This window comes from Piliocolobus tephrosceles, chromosome 1 (genome assembly GCF_002776525.5).
Source record: "Piliocolobus tephrosceles isolate RC106 chromosome 1, ASM277652v3, whole genome shotgun sequence".
NCBI classification, from domain to species: domain Eukaryota; kingdom Metazoa; phylum Chordata; class Mammalia; order Primates; family Cercopithecidae; genus Piliocolobus; species Piliocolobus tephrosceles.
The window spans coordinates 93133888-93154453 of NC_045434.1; the positions used below are offsets into that span (position 1 = coordinate 93133888).

Sequence of the window (20566 nt, forward strand, 5' to 3'; positions counted from 1 at the left end):
TTTGACTCAGAGTCTCATTCCATCCACCAGACTGGAGGGCAGTGGCACGATCTCGGCTCGCTGCAACCTCTACCTCCTGGGTTTAAGCGATTCTCCTGCCTCAGCCTCCTGAGTAGCTGGGATTACAGGGGCACACCACCACGCCCAGCTAATATATATATTTTTTTTGAGATGGCATCTTGCTCTCGTCGCCCAGGTTGGAGTGCAATGACATGATCTTGTCTCACTGAAACCTTCGGGCCACCAATGTCTGCTAATTTTTGTATTTTTAGTAGAGATGGGGTTTCACCATGTTGGCCAGGCTGCTCTTGAACTCCTGACCTCAGATGATTCACACGTCTCCGCCTCCCAAAGTGCTGGGATTACAGGCGTGAGCCATTGCATTCGGCTCAGCTAATGATTTTCTTAATAGCGTCTGGGAACTTGTCTACTGCCTCTTGGTTGGCAGAAGCAACTTCTCCTTTTATCTTGACTTTTTCTTTTTCTTTTTTTTGAGACGGAGTTTCACTCTGCCACTGAGGCTGGAGTGCAGTGGCCTGTCTCAGCTCACTGCAGCCTATGCCTCCTGGGTTCAAGCGATTTCTCCTGCCTCAGCCTCCTGAATAGCTGGGACTACAGGTACCCACTACCACGCCTGGCTAATGTTTCGTTTTTTTAATACAGAAAGGTTTCACCATGTTGACCAGGCTGGTCTTGAACTCATGACTTCAAGTGATTGCCTGCCCCGGCCTCCCAAAATGCTGAGATTACAGGCATGAGCCACTGAGCTGGCTTTTTTTTTTTTTTTTTTTTTTTTTTGTGTCTCACTTCGTCCCCCAGGCTAAAGTACAGTGGTGCGATCTCGGCTCACTGCAAGCTCTGCCTCCCAGGCTCAAGCAACTCTCCACTCTCCCCGTCTCAGCCTTCCGAGTAGCTGGGATTACAGGCACCTACCACCATGCTCGGCTAATTTTTGCATTTTTAGTAGAGACAGCATTTCGCTACGCTGGCTGGGCTGGTCTTGAACTCCTGACCTCAGGTGATCTACCAGCCTCGGCATCCCAAAGTGGTGGGATTACAGGTGTGATCCACCACACCCAGACAGGTATGTCTTTTTAAGGCAATCCTGCACCCACACAAAAACCGCATTTTCAGCCAGGCGTGGTGGCTTACACCTGTTATCCCAGCACTTTAGGAAGCCGAGGCGGGCGGATCACCAGGTCAGGAGATTGGGACCATCCTGGCCAACATGGCGAAATGCGTGTCTACTGAAATGCAAAAAATGAGCTGGGCATGGTGGTAGTTCCAGCTACTGGGGAGGCTGACGTAGGGGAATTGCTTAAACCGGGGAGGCAGAGGTTGCAGTGAGCCAAGATCGTGCCACTGCATTCCAGCCTGGCGACACAGCAAGACTGTCTAAAAAACAAACAAACAAACAAACAAAAAACTCCTGCATTTTCAATACGAGATAAAAAGATATCCCGGAAAAAGTTTTCGCACCTGCTAGCACAGCTGCGGTGATGGCTTTGTGAAACTCCTTTTCTTTTTTCAAGTCCTTATGCTAGATTCATTTATTTTTCTTCTTTTCTTTTGAGACGGAGTCTCACTCTGTCGCTCAGGCTGTAAGGCAATGGCATGATCTTGGCTCACTGCAACCTCCACCTCCCGGGTTCAAGCAATTTTCCTTCCTCAGCCTCTGGAGTAGCTAGGATTACAGGTGCCTGCCATCACACCTAATTTTTTGTATTTTTAGTAGAGACGGGGTTTCTCCATGTTGGCCAGGCTGGTCTCTAACTCCTGACCCCATGATCCGCCCACCTCTGCCTCCCAAAGTGCTGGGATTATAGGTGGGAGCCACTGTGTCCCGCCCATTTATCTTGAAATGGTGGGCAATCACAGCTGCAGACCTCAATCTATGGTACATATCAAGCAGTTCAACTTTTTGTTTTCTTGTAATGTCAGGACTTTTCTCTTGTTCTTGGAAGCACTTCTAACATTACTAATCCCATTTCATATAGGTCTCATAGGGTCATTCAAGGTTTTGGAAGCATAGTAAAAACAATGAGAACGCAAGAACTTCAAGAGATCACTTTGTACTGTGATATGCAATTTACCGGAGGGATTCCAGTAAACTGCTCACTTGGAGATGATTAGTGTCATATGACTTTGAAGTGGATTCTGGCAACACTTGAGTTCTTCATTGCAATAACAACAAGAGGTGGCTATGAAATTATTATAGCAGTACAGTATGTATTATAGTTTTTTTGTTTTCTTGGCTCACTGCGACCTCCGCCTCCCGGGTTCAAGCGATTCTTCCGCCTCAGCCTCCCAAGTAGCTGGGATTACAGGCATGCGCCACCATGCCCGGCTAATTTTGTATTTTTAGTAGAGACGGGGTTTCTCCATGTTGGTCAGGTTGGTCTCCAACTCCCGACCTCAGGGGATCCGCCTGCCTCGGCCTCCGAAAGTGCTGGGATTACAGGCATAAGTTATATGCCTGTAAACTATATATGCCTATTATAGTTAATTTTATGATTTTTTTTTTTTTTTTTTTGAGACGGAGTCTCGCTCTGTCACCCGGGCTGGAGTGCAGTGGCCGGATCTCAGCTCACTGCAAGCTCCGCCTCCCGGGTTCACGCCATTCTCCTGCCTCAGCCTCCCGAGTAGCTGGGACTACAGGCGCCTGCCACCTCGCCCAGCTAGTTTTTTGTATTTTTTAGTAGAGACGGGGTTTCACCGTGTTAGCCAGGATGGTCTTGATCTGCTGACCTCGTGATCCGCTCGTCTCGGCCTCCCAAAGTGCTGGGATTACAGGCTTGAGCCATCGAATTTTATGATTAATGCTGTAAGTCTTTGTTTACATTTCTCATAACTGAGAATGGCATCATGTATGGTTTGTGTTTGTAAATTCTGATAAATTTTAACTTTTTTTATTTGAGACAGTCTTGCTTTTTTGCCCAGGCTGGAGTGCAATGGCATGATGCTGGCTCACTGCAACCTTCGCCACCCAGGGTTCAAATGATTCTGCCTCAGCCTCACAAGTAGCTAGGAGGACAGACACCCACAACCTCGCCTGGCTAGTTTGTTTTTTTTTTTTTTTTTGAGACACAGCCTCACTCTGTGGCCAGGCTGGAGTGCAGTGGAGCAACATCGGTTCACTGCAATCTCCGCTTCCTGGGTTCAAGTTATTCTCCTGCCTCAGCCTCCTGAGTAGCTGTGATTAAAGGTGTGTGCCACCATGCCCGGCTAATTTTTGTATTTTTAGTAGAGACAGGGTGTCACCATATTGGCCAGGCTGGTCTCGAACTCCTGACCTCAAGTGATTCACCCACCTTGGCCTCCCAAAAGTGCTGGGATTACAGGCGTGGGCCACCACGCCCAGCATAGGTTGGTTTGTTTGCTTGTTTTGAGACAGTCTTGCTCTGTCGCCCACGCTGGAGTGCAGTGGCGCGATCTTGGATCACTGTAGTTTCCCCCTCCTAGGTTGAAGTGATTTTCCTGCCTCAGACTCCCAGGTAGTTGGGATTACAGGCACTCACCATCATGCAGGGCTACCTTTTTTTTTTTTTTTTTTGAGGTGGAGTCTTGCTCTGTTGCCCAGGCTAAAGTGCAATGGTGCGATCTCAGCTCCCTGCAACCTTCGCCTTCTGGGGTCAAGCGACTCTCCTGCCTCATCCTCCTGAGTAGCTGGGATTATAGGCATGTGCCACCATGCTTGACTAATTTTTTCTATTTGTAGTAGAGACAAGGTTTTATCATGTTGGTCAGGCTGGTCTTGAACTTCTGACCTCGTGATCTGCCTGCCTCGGCCTCTCAAAGTGCTGGGATTACAGGTGTGAACCACTGCGCCTGGCCACGGAGGGCTAATTTTTTAATTTTTAGTAGAGACGAAGTTCCACCATGCTGGCCAGGCTGGTCTCAAACTCCTGACCTCAGGTGATCCACCCACCTCAGCCTCCCAAAGTACTAGGATGCGCTCGGCCTAATTTTTTTTTTTTTTTTTTTTTTTTTTTGAGACAGAGTCTCACTCTTTCACCTGATCCCCAGGGAATTTCAAGTTACTGGGCATAATTTATTGAACAGTTCTTCTTTATTGATAATGCCTCTGTTACCCAGCAAGCTTCCATATATGTGTAGGTCTGTTTCTTTTATCTATTCAGTTCCACACAACCTTAATACTCCATAGCTTGAAATTAAGTCTTGGGAGAAATCCTTTATTTTATTCAGTAATTACATTTCCAGGTATATACCCTGATATAGTTTTTTTTTTGTTGTTTTTTTTTTTTTTTTTGAGACAGAGTCTCGCTCTGTCACCCAGGTTGGAGTGGTCTGATCTCAGCTCACTGCAACCTCCAGCTCCAAGGTTCAAGCAATTCTCCTGCCTCAGCCTCATGAGTAGCTGGGATTACAGGCATGCATCACCACACCTGGCTAATTTTTCTTTTCTTTTCTTTTGTTTTTTGAGACACAGTCCTGCTCTTGTCGCCCAGGCTGGAGTGCAGTGGCTGGATCCTGGCTCACTGCAACCTCCGCCTCCTGGGTTCAAGCAATTCTCCTGCAATTCTCCTGCCTCAGGCTCCTGAGTAGTTAGGACTATAGGCATCCACCACCGGCTAATGTTTGCACTTTTTAGTAGAGATGGAGTTTCGCCATGTTGGCCAGGCTGGTCTCAAACTCCTGACCTCAGGTGATCTGCCCACCTCGGCCTCCCAAAATGCTGTGATTACAAGCGTGAGCCACCATGCCTGGCCAATTTTTCTATTTTTAGTAGAGACGAGTTTTCACTATGTTAGCTAGGCTGGTCTTAAACTCCTGACCTCAGGTGACCCACCCACCTCAGCCCCCCAAATTGCTGGGATTACAGGCATGAGCCACTACGCCCAGCCCCTGATACAGTTTGGATGTGTGTCCTGCCTACCTCTCATGCTGGAATGTAATCACCAGTATTGGTGTTGAAACCTGGTGGGAAGTGACTGGATCATGGAATGGGGGTGGTTTTCTCTTAAGTGGTTTAGCACCATCCCCTTGATGCTATCATTGCCATAGTGAGTGAGTTCTGTTGAGATTTGGTGCTTTAAAATGTGTATGGCACTTGGTCCTTCTTCTTGCTCCTGCTCTGGCCCTGTAACCTATATACTCCCCATGACTGAAAGTTTCCTGAAGCCTCCCCAAAAGCCTAGGAGATGCCAGCATCATGCCTACTATACAGCCTTCAGGACCATGAACCAATTAAACCTCTTTTCTTTATAAATTACCCAGTCTCAGGTATTTATAGCAATGTGAGAACAAATTAATATAATGCCTTAAGTCCGGGCACAGTGGCTCACGCCTGTAATCCCAGCCCTTTGGGAGGCCAAGGCAGGTGGATCACCTGAGGTCAGGAGTTCAAGACCAGATTGACCAACATGGTGAAACCCTGTCTCTACTAAAAACACAAAAAAATTAGCTGGGCGTTGTGGTGGGCGCCTCTAATCCCAGCTACTGGGGAGACTGAGGCAGGAGAATTGCTTAAACCCAGGAGGTGGAGGTTGCAGTGAGCTGAGATCATGCCACTGCACTGTAGCTTGGGTGACAAGAGCAAAACTCTGTCTCAAAATATATATATATACATATGTTGGGAACAGGCCCCCCAAAATCTGGCCATAAACAAAATCTCTGCAGCACTGTGACATGTTCGTGATGTTCATGATGGCCATGATGCCTACGCTGTAAGGTTGTGGGTTTACTGGAATGAGGGCAAGGAACACCTGGCCCACTCAGGGCGGAAAACCGCTTAAAGGTGTTCTTAAACCACAAACAATAGCATGAGCGATCTATGCCTTAAGGACATGCACCTGCTGCAGATAACTAGCCAAACCCATCCCTTTATTTCAGCGGATCTCTTTGTTACCCATAAGGGATACTTTTAGTTAATCTAATATCTATAGAAACAATGCTCATGACTGGCTTGCTGTTAATAAATATGTGGGTAAATCTCTGTTCAGGGCTCTCAGCTCTGAAGGCTGTGAGACCCCTGATTTCCCACTTCATACCTCTATATTTCTGTGTGTGTGTCTTTCATTCCTCTAGTGCCACTGGGTTAAGGGTCCCCCCAACCGAGCTGATCTTGGCGCATATATATATATGTATATATATATACACATACATACATACACACACACAAAAAAATGCTTTAATTAGTTTCCATATCCACCAGTGGACATTAGAGGAATATTAAAAGCAGGTTTTTTTGGGCAATAATCTCAAGTTGAAAATAATCCAAGAGTAAAATGGAAGAACTGTATTACACACAAACAATGAATTACAACACATTAAAACTACAGCAGGATGCAATAACATACATAATTTAACATGAATATGTTGAGCAAAAAAAGGTGAGACACAATAGCATATGTCCTCTATAATTAATTTTTTTTGTTTTTGTTTTTTTTGAGACAGGGTCTCACTCTGTCACCCTGGCTGGAATGCAGTGATGTGATCTTGGCTCACTGCAATCTCTACCTTCTGGGCTCAAGTGATCCTCCGACTTGGTATCCTGAGTAGCTAGGACTACAGGTGTGTGCTACCACAACTGGCTAACTTTTTGTATTTTCAGTAGAGATGAGGTTTTGCCACGTTGCCTAAGCTAGTCTCAAACTCCTGGGTTCAAGTGATCCACATGCTCGGCTTCCAAAAGTGCTGAAATTACAGGCATGAGTCATGGCACCCAACCTGTATAATTAGATTTCCATGAAATTCAGGAAGAATAAGCTGTATTGTTTAGACCTGCACACATAAATAGTATTTTAAAAGGTAAATATGTGGTTACCTTAAAAGTCAGGAGACTGTTTATAGATTCTGGCAAGAAAAGGAGTTTATGAACAGGGAAAGTATATGGTCAACTCTTGAATGAAGGTAATATGGGTATTACCTTTACAGAAAATTTACTTAGCTTATGTTATGTATTCTCTTGTTTGTCTCTTATTGGTTTTGTTTGCTTTTCGAGACAGGGTCTCACTTTGTCACCCAGGCTGGAGTGTGGTGGCACGATTATGGCTCACTGCAGCCTCAACCTCCTGGACAAGCTCAAGTAATCCCTCACACCTCAGCCTCCCTAGTAGCTGGGACTACAGGAACACATCAGCACATCCAGCTGATTTTTAAAGCTTTTTTTTTTTGAGACAGGGTCTTGGAGTGCAGTGGCATGATCTCAGCTTACTGCAACCTCCGCCTGCCAGGTTCAAGCAATTCTCCTCCCTCAGCCTCCCGAGTAGCTGGGATTACAGGCATGCGCCACCACACTCGGCTGATTTTTAAGTTTTTTGTAGAGATGGAGTTTCCCTATATTGTCCAGGGTGGTCTTGAACCCCTGGGCTCCAGCAATACCGCTGCCTCTGCCTCCCAAAGTGCTGGGACTATGGTTGTGACTCACCTCACCTGGCCTGTTTATGTAGTATTCTCTTTAGGTGTATCCTCTTCCGTTTGCAGTCCATATTCTCTTTAATGAGATGGGAGTAATATTTTTCTTGAAAGTGTGGTAGAAGTTAAAGTTGGGTCTGATGCTGTCCTTCGGGCAAGACTTTAAATAATAGATTCAATTTATGCAATAGGAGTGCTCAGGTAATTTCTTTTGAGTATGTTTTGTTAAAATTATATTTTTCTAGGACCATGTCTGTTTCAACAGAGCTTTCCCATTTGATGGGCTTAAAGTTCTTACAGTAGTAAAATTTTAATCTCTTATATACACTTTATTTCTTCTTAAATCCCTAATTATTCCCTTTCTCATCCTACTGATCGGCTTCACCAGAAGTTTGTCTATTTTATTAGTTTTCAAAGAACTTTCGTCTTAAAGTGACTCTTACTATTACACATTTGCCTTATTTTATTAATTTAAGGTATATGCTTTATATTCTTCCAATACCATTTTCAGGCTCATTCACTTGTTCTTTTAATTTCCTATTCTCATAAAATTGTTTTTAGAGATAGGGTTTTGCCATTGCCCAAGATGGTCTCAAACTCCTGGGTTCAACCAATCCTCCAGCCTCAGCCTCCAGAGTAGCTGAGACTACTCGTGTGGCTAGCAAGCTCTTATTTTTTCAGCCAGGGGTGGTGGCTCATGCCTGTAATCCCAGCACTTCGCAAGGCCAAGGCGGGTGGACTTGAGGTCAGGAGTTCGAGACCAGCCTGGCCAATATGGTGAAACTCCATCTCTACTAAAAATACAAAAATTAGCCGGGCATGGTGGTAGGCATCTGTAATCCCAGCTACTCCAGAGGTGGAGGCAGGAGAATCACTTGAACCCAGGAGGTGGAGGTTGCAGTGAGCCAAGCCACTGCACTCCAGCCTGGGCGACAGAGATGCAGTCTCAACAACAACAAAATATATATATATACACATATATATAATATTTATATATGTTATACATTATTATAAGATAATATATTTTTAGAGACAAAGTCTCACTATAGTATATATGTATTTTTAGAGACAAAGTCTCTAAAATAATAATAATATATATATTTTTAGAGGCAAGGTCACACTCTGTCACTGAGGCTGGAGTGCAGTGAAGGAACACAGCTCATTGCAGCCTCAACCTCTTGAGTGTAAGTGATCCTCCCACCTCAGGCTCCCAAGTAGCTAGAACCATAGACACGAGCCACCACGCTCATTTAATTTTTAAATTTTTTGTAGAGACGGGCCAGGTGCGGTGGCTCACACTTGTAATCTTAGCACTTTGGGACGTCAAGTCGAGAGGATCACTTGAGTGCAGGAGTTCGAAACCAGCCTGGGCAATATAGTGAGACCCCCGTGTCTACAAAAAACACAAAAATTAGCCAGGCCTGGTGGCGCCCACCAGCCACTAGCAGGGAGGGATGTAGTCCCAGCCACTAGCAGGGAGGGATGGGGGTGGAGACACTTGAGCCTGGGAGGTGGAGGTTGCAGTGAACTGAGATTGTGCCACTGTACTCCAGCCTGGGTGACAGAGCAAGACCCTGTCTAATAAATAAATAAATAAATAGTTTTTTGTAGAGATAGGGTAGCTACAACCAGTCACGTTGCTCAGGCTGTCTTGAACTCCTGGCCTCAAGTGATCCTCCTGCCTTAGCCTCCCAAAGGGCTGGGATTACAGGTGTGAGCCACCACACCTGGCCTGATTTTATTTTTTACAGGAATAATTTATAAGTGTTTTAAAAATATACCTTTTTCTTTTTAAAACCAGGATTTGAACCTAGGTTTTCTGAGCCTAGAAGCCCACCTCATAACCATTAAACTATTCCTGTGCATTCTGGTTTAATATTAAACAACAGTGACTAAAATCTTTAATATACCAAACAAGGTTCTTGGCACAATCTGATCCCTACAACCTCTATCTGTATCCCATGCTACTCTACTCCATGTTTTGACCACAAAAGGTTTCTTTCGCTTGCCTGAAACTATCATGCCTTTTCAGACTTAAAGTGTTTGCTCGCTCCTCACTCCTTTAAATAACAGATGGAGCCTATTCTTCACATTCTTTAGTATAGTCCTTACTTGTTCTGGGAAACTAAGTTATTTCTATCATATACAGTACTCTTATAACTCTAAGTAACTCTTCATAATAGCACTTGGATGGTTAAGATCCATGAAGGTAGGAAAAGTTTCTGGATTTACCCACCACTGTATCAATTCTAAGTACATGAAACATAATAATCTTGCAACAAATACTAATTGAAAAAATAAATGAATACATATTATATAACAAGTACTAGTGTAAGCTCCAGTTAGAACAAGTTGAAAAACTGTTGCTGTCTCTGGGAACTCAATGTGTCATGTCCTTCCCTACACAATCTCTTGAGGGCATAAATTTTATCTTTCTCTTTATAATCTCTTCAAATCTCTGAATACAATCTTGTGAAAAAGTATGTGTCTAATTTTGCTGACCATGATACTAGAATTTGCTGGAATGGAAAGGCTAACCTAAACAAAAGCCTTTTTTGTTGTTGTTGTTGAGACGAAATCTCACTGTCATCCAGGTTGGAGTTCAGTGGTACAATCTAGGCTCACTGCAACCTCCACTTCTCTGGCTCAAGTGATCCTCCCACCTCAGCCTCCCAAGTAGCTGGGACCACAGGCATGCACGCCACCACGCCCAGCTAATTTATTGTATTTTTTACTCAAGACAGGGTTCCACCATGTTACCCAGGCTGATGAAAGCCTTTTCTTGAAGCACATTTTAAAGACGACCCTTCATCACATAAATGGTCAAGATGTCTCAAACTACAGTAAACGCAGAAATCATCCTCCTTGTCAGTGTCTTAAAGCTTCAATAATTAAACTGTTATGACAGAGATACCAAAATATCCTGATAGAAAAGAATATAAAAATATTTGAAAAGACCCTGAGATCTAACAATATATAAGAATTTAGAGGCCGGGCACGGTGGCTCACGCCTGTAATTCCAGAACTTTGGGAGGCTGAGGCGGGCGGATCACAAGGTCAGGAGATCGAAACCATCCTGGCTAACACGGTGAAACCCCACCTCCACTAAAAATACAAAAAATTAGCTGGGCGAGGTGGCAGGCGCCCGTAGTCCCAGCTACTTGGGAGGCTGAGGCAGGAGAACGGCGTGAACTCAGGGATTGGAGCTTGCAGTGAGCTGAGATCGTGCCACTGCACTCCAGCCTGGGCGACAGAGCGAAACTCTGTCTCAAAAAAAGAATTTAGAATGGCCGGGCACCGTGGCTCATGCCTGTAATCCCAGCACCTTGGGGGGCTGAGGCGGGAGGATCATCAGGTCAGGAGTTTGAGACCAGTCTGACCAATATGGTAAAACCCTGTTTCTCCTAAAAATACAAAAAAATTAGCCGGGTGTGGTGGTGTGTGCCTGTAATCCCAGCTATTCAGGAGGCTGAGGCAGGAGAATCGCTTGCCTGGGAGGCAGAGGTTGCAGTGAGCCGAGATTGTGCCACTGTATTCCAGCCTGGGCGACAGAGTGAGACTCCGTCTCAAAAAAAAAAAAAAAAAGAATTTAGTGCTGGGTGTGATGAGTCATGCTTGTAATTCCAGCACTTTGGGAGGCCAAGGCAGACTGATCACTTGAGGTCAGGAGTTCAAGACCAGCCTGGCCAACATGAGGAAACCTCGTCTCTACTAAAAACACAAAAATTAGTTGGGCGTGGTGGCTCATGCTTGTAATCCCAGCTACTTGGGTGGCTGAGGCATGAGAATCACTTGAACTCAGGAGGTAGAGGTTGCAGTGAGCCGAGACTGTGCCACTGCATTCCAGCCTGGGTAACTCCGTTTCAAAAACAACAACAGCAATAACAACAAAAACTTAGTATATGATAAATGTATCATTCCAAATAAGTTGGGAATGGCTAAATTCTAATGAATAGTATTGAAAGAAAATTAAACCTCTAACTCATAGCTAATACTCAGTATTACATAAGCGACATAAAGAACTAAATATAAAAAAGCAATATCTAGTCAATCACAACAGTGTAATTACATAAATTATCATATATTCCTATCATGGTATAAGGTAATTCTGTATGTTCTGATGACAAGCTGTCAGCATTAAAGAATACACAATGTACTGTTAATAGCATTATCCATGGAGAGAAAAATGGGATAAGAGGAAGGGAGAGCACGTGAAAAGAGACTTTTACTTTTAAATCAGTAAGCTACTAGTTTCATTAAATTATTTATTACCAGCGTGTATTGCTCCTGAAATTAAAAAATATATTCTCTAGAAAAAAGCAATTATTTTTATATAGGTGGATGGAAAAAAAAAAAAAAACCTCTCTATCCAGGATTCACCAGGAGAGATGATAGAGAATATGAGTAAGAGTGAACATGCCACATTAAGAAAAGCCATTTATAAATTATGAACATTGAATTGGTTCATTAAAAAATATTAAATATGGGCCAGGTGTGGTGGTTCACACCTGTAATTCCAGCACTTTGGGAGGCTGAGACAGGTGGATCACCCGAGGTCAGGAGTTAGAGGCTAACCTGGCCAACATGGTGAAACCTCATCTCTACTAAAAATACAAAAATTAGCCAGGCATGGTGGCGCACACCTGTAATCCCAGCTACTCAAAAGGCTGAAGCAGGAGAATCACTTGAACCCGGGAGGTGGAGGTTGCAGTGAGTGGGAATTATGCCATTGCATTCCAGGCTGGATGACAGAGTGAAAATTCGTCTCAAAAAAAAGTAAATAAATAAAAATAAAAATAAAAATGGTTTATTGCCTGTGCCTTTGTTATTACATCTAAGAAATCATGGCCAAATTCCATGCTATGAAGTTTTTGTCCTATATTTCCTCCTAAGAGTTTACAGTTTTATTTTTATTTATTTATTTTGAGACAAAGTTTCACTCTTGTTGCCCAGGCTGGAGTGTGATGGCACAATCTCGGCTCACTGCAACCTCCACCTCCCCAGTTCAAGGGGTTCTCCTGCCTCAGCCTCCTGAGTAGCTGGGATTACAGGCATGTGCCACCACACCCAGCTAATTTTGTATTTTTAATAGAGAAGGGGTTTCTCCATGTTGATCAGGGTGGTCTCGAACTTCTGACCCTCAGGTGATCCGCCCGCCTCAGCCTCCCAAATGCTGGGATTACAGGCGTGAGCCACTGTACCCAGCCATTTTTTTTTTTTTTTTTTTTGAGAAGGAGTCTTGCTCTGTCACCCAGGTTGGAGTGCAGTGGTGCAATCTTGGCTCACTACAACATCCGCCTCCTGGGTTCAAGCAATTCTCCTGCCTCACCCTCCCAAGTAGCTGGGATTATAGGCACACACCACCACGCCTGGCTAATTTTTTTCTTTTTAGTAGAGACACGTTTCACTATGTTGGTTAGGCTGGTCTCGAACTCCTGACCTCGTGATCCACCCACCTTGGACTCCCAAAGTGCTGGGATTACAGGAGTGAGCCACCGTGCCTGGCCAAGAGTTTATAGTTTTAGATTTTACATTTATATCTTTGATTCATTTTGAGTTAAATTTTGTATATGGTTTACAGTAAGACTACAACTTCATTCTTTTGCATGCAGCTATCCAGTTTTCCCAGCATGATTTGTTAAAAAGTCTGTCCTTTCCCCCACTCAATGGTTTGGGCATCTTTGTCAAAAATCATCTGACCATGTATGCAAGGTTTTATTTCTGGGCTCTCTATTCTACTTCATTGGTCTATATGTCTCTCTTTATGCTACTATCATACGGTTTTGATTACCATAGCTTTATAGATAAAACAGACAATTGGACTTCATATCAGAAAATTTTGTATGTCAAAAGACAGCATAAACAAAGTAAAAAGGCAATCTACAGAATGGGAGAAAATATTTGCTTATATGCCTGATAAGAGACTAATATCCAGCATATATTGAGAACTGCTAAAACTCAACAACACCAAACAACCCAATCAAAAATTGAAAAAGCGATTGAGTAGACATTTCTCTAAAGATACACAAATAGCCAATAAGCGTATGAAAATATATTTGCCAGGCCGGGTGCAGTGGCTCACGCCTGTAATCCCAGCACTTTGGGAGGCCAGGACAGGCAGATCACGAGGTCAGGAGATCGAGACCATCCTGGCTAACACGGTGAAACTCCATCTCTACTAAAAATACAAAAATTAGCCGGGCGCGGTGGCAGGCGCCTATAGTCCTAGCTACTCGGGAGGCTGAGGCAGGAGAATGGCGTAAACCTGGGAGGCGGAGCTTGTAGTGAGCTGAGATCCGGCCACTGCACCCCAGCCTGGGCAACAGAGCGAGACTCGTCTCAAAAAAAAAAAAAAAAAAAGAAACGAAAATATGTTTGTCACTAATCATTAGGGAATAGCAAATTAAAACTACAATGAGATACCCATTTCATACTCATTTGGATGGCTGCTATAAAAAAAAATTGAAAATAGCAAGTGTTGGTGAGGATGTAAAGTAACTGAAATCCTTGTGCACTGTAACTGAAATCTTTGTGCATGTAAAATGATATAGCCCTTGTGGAAAACAATATGACAGTGCCTTAAAAAATTAAAAATAGAAATGTCGTATGATCCAGCAGTTCTACTTCTGAGAATATATCCAAGGTTAAAGCAGGGTCTGAAAGAGGTATTTGTATACTCACTGTCATAGCAGTGTTACAGCATGGAAACACCCCAGGTATCCATCAATGGATGAATGGATAAGCAAAATGTGATATGCACATAAAATGATCACAGAGCTCACACATCTCTATATTGGATAAAATACATAATCTTTCTGGGCCTTGATTTCCTTTGTCTGTAAAGTGAGTGGGTTCAGAGTGGATTGTTATTTGCCCTTTGCTTCTTTTCTGTTTGTTTTTGAGACAGGGTCTCGCTCCGCGCTCAGGCTGGAGTGCAGTGGTGCAATTTTGGCTCACTGCAGTCTCCTGGATTCAAGCAATTCTCCCTCCTCAGCCTCCTGAGTAGCTGGGATTACAGGCATGCACTCCCCCATCTAGCTAAATTTTTTATTTTTAGTAGAGACAGGGTTTATCATGTCAGCCAGGCTGGTCTCGAACTTCTCACCTCAAGTGATCCATCCACCTCAGCCTCTCAAAGCGCTGGGATTACAGGTGTGAGCCACTGCGCCTAGCCTTTTTGGTTCTTAATTATAACTTGTAAAAGCAATATATAAGAACAATTTTTGAAAAGAAATGGTCTCATATAGTAAAAAGTGAAAGGTTATAAGATGAAATTAGTAATTCAGCTACAGAGTTACATTATAGTTGTTCCAAGCTAGTTTCCTCTACTCAGATAATATGTTAAATGAGGAATTACCTTTTATTATTCTCTTGCTCTTCTTCCTCTGGTAATGGCTTCTGCTTTTTTCTGGTCTGTTCCTCCAATAGCCAACCTTTTCTCTTCAACCCCTTTTTATGTTCTGGGTTCAGGTTTACACTCTGAACAACAGCCTCAATTACATCTGTAACTGTATCAGGACTGAGGTGCAATGCTGCTCCTTCCTCACCTCTGTTCAATTCTGGGTTGACAAATTGAGCAGCCTGGAATGCTTGCATTGATATGACAGCCTGAAGGGGACATTTCCGAGGTCGACCTGGCCTACGTTTCACAAAGTTATTCCCTGTCCTGGCCTGCCTTTGAAGTTTTTTGGCTTTTAAAATTTTATTGACATGGTCTAGGTTTTTCTTTGTGGCCAAGATTTTGTTGTAATTGCACATTTTCCGAGCTTGGCGTTGCATAGCTTCCACTACACTTCTCTTGATATGATGAGGGGAACAGCTGCTTGTCAACTTTTCAGAGAGGAGTGAGATGCTATTATTGCAAGAGTCACTTGCAACTGCAGGCACTAAAAGGCTGTCTGGTTTTCCCAGGGTTCGGTCCTTGCTGTGGCTACGGCCTGGACTGGAAGAAGGTGGTGCAGAGGCAGTTGCAATCACAGCATCAATCCTTTTCTCCATGGGCTCTTGGTCCTCATTTTGTACCATCCGCTGCAGCAGACTATCCACAGAGTCATCCCCAGAAGCAACTAATCTTGGACTTCGAGAGGGAACTCCATTTACTGAAAGAGACAATAAATCACACATAGGCAAAATTGGACACAGCTAGCTATTAAAATAAGTTTTTACACAGGTAAAAGGGAGTACTGCTCTATTTTCTGTAGCAAGATTACACATCATAGGTAAATTGATGGTTTACTTTCCTGAAAAAGGTTATTACAACAAGATAAAACAAAAACTGGCCTATATTTCTCTAATAATATGTAAATTAAAAAAGAACAACTCTCACTTTGAAGTAAGGAGTAGAAAGAAAAAACATTTAATTCTTCAAAAATGAAGGTCAAAAATAAAAAATAAATTAAAAAAAATTAAGGTACAGTTAAGCTAAGGGACTTAAAAGTTAAATGTTGGATAAAGGCTGGGCATGGTGGCTCATGTCTGTAATCCCAGTATTCTGGGAAGCCAAGGCAGGAGGAATTCCTGAGCTAAGGAATTCGAGATCAACCTAGGGAACATAGCAAGAAGCTGTCTCTGCAAACAATAGAAAAAAATTAGCCAGGCATGCTGGCTCACACCTATAATCTCAGCTATTTATGACGCTAAGTTGAGAAGATTGCTTGAGCCTGGGAGATCGAGGCTGCAGTGAGTCACTGCACTCTAATCTGGATGACAGAGCGAGACTCTGTCTCAAAAAATACTAATAATTTAAAAATCAGTTCAAAATAAGTCACTTCCCATGCTGTCTAGTTTACTACTATTATTCATGGGTCATACTTCTCCAAAGTTAATTAATGGATTTCTTATCTATATGACTTCTAAATGTGATAACTATACTAGATAATCCTTTATTAGCCTCAGGCATTCTAGATCCCAATATCATCAGACTATGAACTTTTTCTCAAATTACCAGTAACTTTCTTCAAATAATATCCAATAGCCTTGTCTAAATTTTTAAGACATTATTTTTTTATTTTATTTTATCATCAACTCTGGCCTATAGACCCTTGTCTCAATTTGATATTTAAACATTTTCAGGCCAGGAATGGTGGCTCACACCTGTACTCTCAGCATTTTGGGAGGCTAAAGTGGAAGGATCACTTGAAGCCAGGAGTTCGAGACTAGCCTGGGCAACGTACTGAGACCCTGTCTCAACAAAAAATAAAAATCAGCCCAGTGTGGTTTCCTGTACCCGTAGTCCTATCTACTCAGGAGGCTGAAGCGGGTGGATTGCTTGAGCCAAGGAGTTTGAGGCTGCAGTGAGCTATGATCACGCCACTGCATTCTAGCCTGGATGACAGAGCAAGACCCTGTCTCTAGAAAAATAATAAAATTTTAAAAAACTAAAAAATTTCAGACTCTCAGCTATATTTGATATCACAATTCTTTAAAATCCTGCCTACACTATTTCTATAATATACTTTGATTAACTTTCAATTACTTGCAACTCCATTAAATTTAACTGTGGAGGTCCTCAATACAGAGTACTTGTTATTTACCTTTTATACTTACTTTCCCACTGGGAACATGTTTATTCTCATAGTCTCAATTATCATCAGTATGTAAGTGACTTCTAAATATTCATACCAATCTTCAGTTTTATCTGAAAATTACCAAAACGAAAAATGACCCCTTCCTTTTCTCCAACCTTTAAATGCTACAGCTTTTAAAAACTCTCCAGTCTATGCTTTTTTCCTGTCTCACTCTCTATTCTCTCTTTAGCAATTCTTTTAACTATCATCTATATTCAGATGACCACTGAGTTTCTATTTTCTGAATAGACCTTTCTTCTGTCTACTTTTGCAAGTTTCACAGGTTTCTCAAACTCATATTCACATCTCATTTCATTTTCGCTCTCTTCAACCTTGCTCCTCTCTCCAGATTCCCAACATCAGTTAATGATACCATAAAGCTAACTATTCAACGTTATGTATACTGACCATCAATCATGTGGCAGGACGTTGGTTATCCAAGCTCAGGCCACATCATTTATTCTTGCTCCTTCACCCTCCCCACACATCATAAAATTCTGTCTTCTATTAGTTTAAACTCTTAAACCTGTCCACTTTCCTTTCTTCTACTGCAGCCACCGAGACTAAGGTAATGTTATCTACCTGCCGTGAAGCAATAGCGTAATTCCTTATGGGGCTATTAAAGTATGTCCATTAATCACTTGATGCTTTCCCTATCAAGTTGTAGTCTAGTCCCTCTCTGCTGCCACTGAAGACTTGCCTTAGCAAACAAATTCAGTGGAAGAATGTGATGATTTCCAATGTTAGGTTAGAAAAGGTCTCTCTCTCTCTCTCTCTCTGCCTCACCCTCTGCCCCGACCCTGGCCTCGCCACAAGCCCTTGGATTCAAACTTCCAAACCGTAAGGAAGCCCAAGCAATGAGTTGGCATACTGGCCAAAAGATCCTGCTGAGGTCATAGCCAACAACCAGTATCAACCACTAGATATTGGAATAAAGAATCCTTTCTTTTTTTTGAGACGGAGTCTCGCTCTGTCGCCCAGGCTGGAGTGCAGTGGCACGAACTCAGCTGACTGCAAGCTCCGCCTCCTGGGTTCACGCCATTCTCCTGCCTCAGCCTCCTGAGTAGCTGGGACTACAGGCGTCCACCATCACGCCCTGCTAACTTTTTAATGTATTTTTTAGTAGAGATGGGGTTTCACTGTGTTAGCCAGGATGGTCTCCATCTCCTGACCTCATGATTCGCCCGCTTCGGCCTCTGAAAGTGCTGGGATTACAGGTGTAAGTCACTGTGCCCGGCCTGTTTTTTGAGACAGGGTCTCACTATGTTAACCAGGTTGGAGCCTAGTGGCACAATCTCAGCTCACTGCAACCACCACCTCCCAGGCTCAAGCGAACCTCCCACCTCAGCCTCCCGGGTAGCTGGGACTACAGACATGCACCACCATGCCCGGCTACTTTTTTGTATTTTTTGTAGACATGGAGTTTTGCCATGTTGCCTAGGCTGGTCTCAAACTCCTGAGCTCAAATGATCCAACCACCTCAGCTTCCCAAAGTGTTGGGATTACAGTTAGTGTTGGAATTACAGCCACTTGCCTGGCAAAATAAGGAATTCTTTGAGATGACTTTAGCTCACCACCATGCAATTACAACCAAAGGAAGGCAATCCTGAGAACCTGGGAGATGATAGCTGATTATTATTGTTTCATGCCAGTAAGTTCAAGGTGCTTTGTTAGGCAGCAACAGACAACTGAAACATTGTTCTTCCTGCTGCTATTTTCATCATCCTCCAACTCATTCTTTAGATAGCAGCCTGAGTGATCTTTAAAAAACAATACAAAGGCCCGGCAAGGTGGCTCACGCCTGTAATCCCAGCACTTGGGGAGGCTGAGGTGGGTGGATCAGGTAAGGAGGTTGAAACCAGCCTGGCCAACATGGTGAAGCTCCGTCTCTACTAAAAATACAAAAATTAGCCAGGTTTGGTGGCAGGCGCCTGTAATCCCAGCTACTTGTGAGGCTGAGGCAGGAGAATTGCTTGAACCTGGGAGGCAGAGGTTGCAGTGAGCCGAGATCATGCTATTGCACTCCAGACTGGCGACAAGAGCAAGACTGTCTAAAAACAAAAAACAAAAAACCCCACAAATTTGATCAGGTTTCAGCTTCTGCTTACAACTCTTAAAAAGGCTCTTACCACATAAAACAACTTGAAAATTATTATTACCTTTTCTTCCAGCCTCAATCTCATTATCTTAGACCCTTAATTCTAGTAATAATAAACTTCAGTTTCTTAAACTCATCATGCTTTTTCTTGATTCAAGGCCTTTGAGTGTGCCTTTCTCTCTACCTGGAACAATCTTTCTCCACAAATTCATCTGCTTAATGACTATTCATTTTTTAGTTTACAGAGAGGACATAATTTCCTGAAAGATTATTTACCTGACCAGGAAGCATCCTCCTCACTCTTAATTTAGGTCCCCTATTAAGAATTATCATAATACTTTTTCCTTTCCTAACACTAATCACACTTCAAATTAGTGGTTTAATGTATGTAACTCTCAAACAATGTTTGGTCCACTAACGTGACTGTATTCATCAAAATCACTTTTTATCTCCAATGACCAGGACATAATTAATCAACAGAACGAATCCTGGGATCAAAATCTTGGAATTATTTTTATCTCCTCTAACCCTTCATCAACTACTCAGAGCTACCAATGCATTTAATCCATGAATATTAGTTTAAAAGAGAATCCTAAAATGGGTACACACTTTTGAAGCCTCCTTCCTCAGCCATTTACCTAGAGCTATTAATACCTCACACTTCATTTTTGAATTGTTCCTATCTTCACAAATTCTGGCCTGCCAATTTATGTTTCTTGGTAGTCTAGGACATGATGCTGCACACTATATTTTAGATGTAACTTATTTTCAAAATTAACTTCATTGTGGTAAAGTATCACATAACATTCGATGCATGTTTTTTATTTATTTTTATTTTTATTTTATTTTATTTATTTATTTTTTTTGAGACGGAGTCTCGCTCTGTTCCCCAGGCTGGAGTGCAGTGGCCGGATCTCAGCTCACTGCAAGCTCCGCCTCCCGGGTTTACGCCATTCTCCTGCCTCAGCCTCCCGAGTAGCTGGGACTACAGGCGCCCGCCACCTCGCCCGGCTAGTTTTTCTTTTGTATTTTTTAGTAGAGACGGGGTTTCACAGTGTTAGCCAGGATGGTCTCGATCTCCTGACCTCGTGATCCGCCCGTCTCGGCCTCCCAAAGTGCTGGGATTACAGGCTTGAGCCACCGCGCCCGGCCCAATGCATGTTTTTTATACATACATTTTTGAGTTTTGAAAAATTTACCATGTAGCCATCATGATAACCAATATATAGAACATTTCTGTCACCCTAAAAAGTTATTGTGTGTCCTTTCCAAGAAAATAAATTGCCTGTCATCCACAGCCTCAGAGAAGAAACAACTGATCTGCTTCCTATTATATATTAAGTTTGCTTTTCTAGAAGTTCATATAAATGGAAAGATAGAATATGCATTTTATTGTACAGCTTCATTCACACAGCAAAAATCTGAGAATCATTCACATTGCTGCATTTCTTTTTACTGTTCCTTTTTACTATTCACATATTTCTTTTTACAACTGAATTAAATGAATATACCATAATTTCTTTAC

At 42.8% G+C, this 20566-nt stretch overlaps 1 protein-coding gene across 4 annotated transcripts in view; it reads right to left on the reverse strand.

The window, feature by feature from the left end:
- Positions 1–20566, reverse strand: part of ASH1L (ASH1 like histone lysine methyltransferase) — a 229069-nt gene that overhangs the window by 82584 nt on the left and 125919 nt on the right. For all 4 annotated transcript variants that reach the window (XM_023213962.2, XM_023213961.1, XM_023213960.2 and 1 more), the window contains one exon: positions 14735–15476. In XM_023213962.2, the coding sequence (XP_023069730.1) occupies positions 14735–15476 (742 nt within the window). The remainder of the gene's footprint in view (positions 1–14734; positions 15477–20566) is intronic.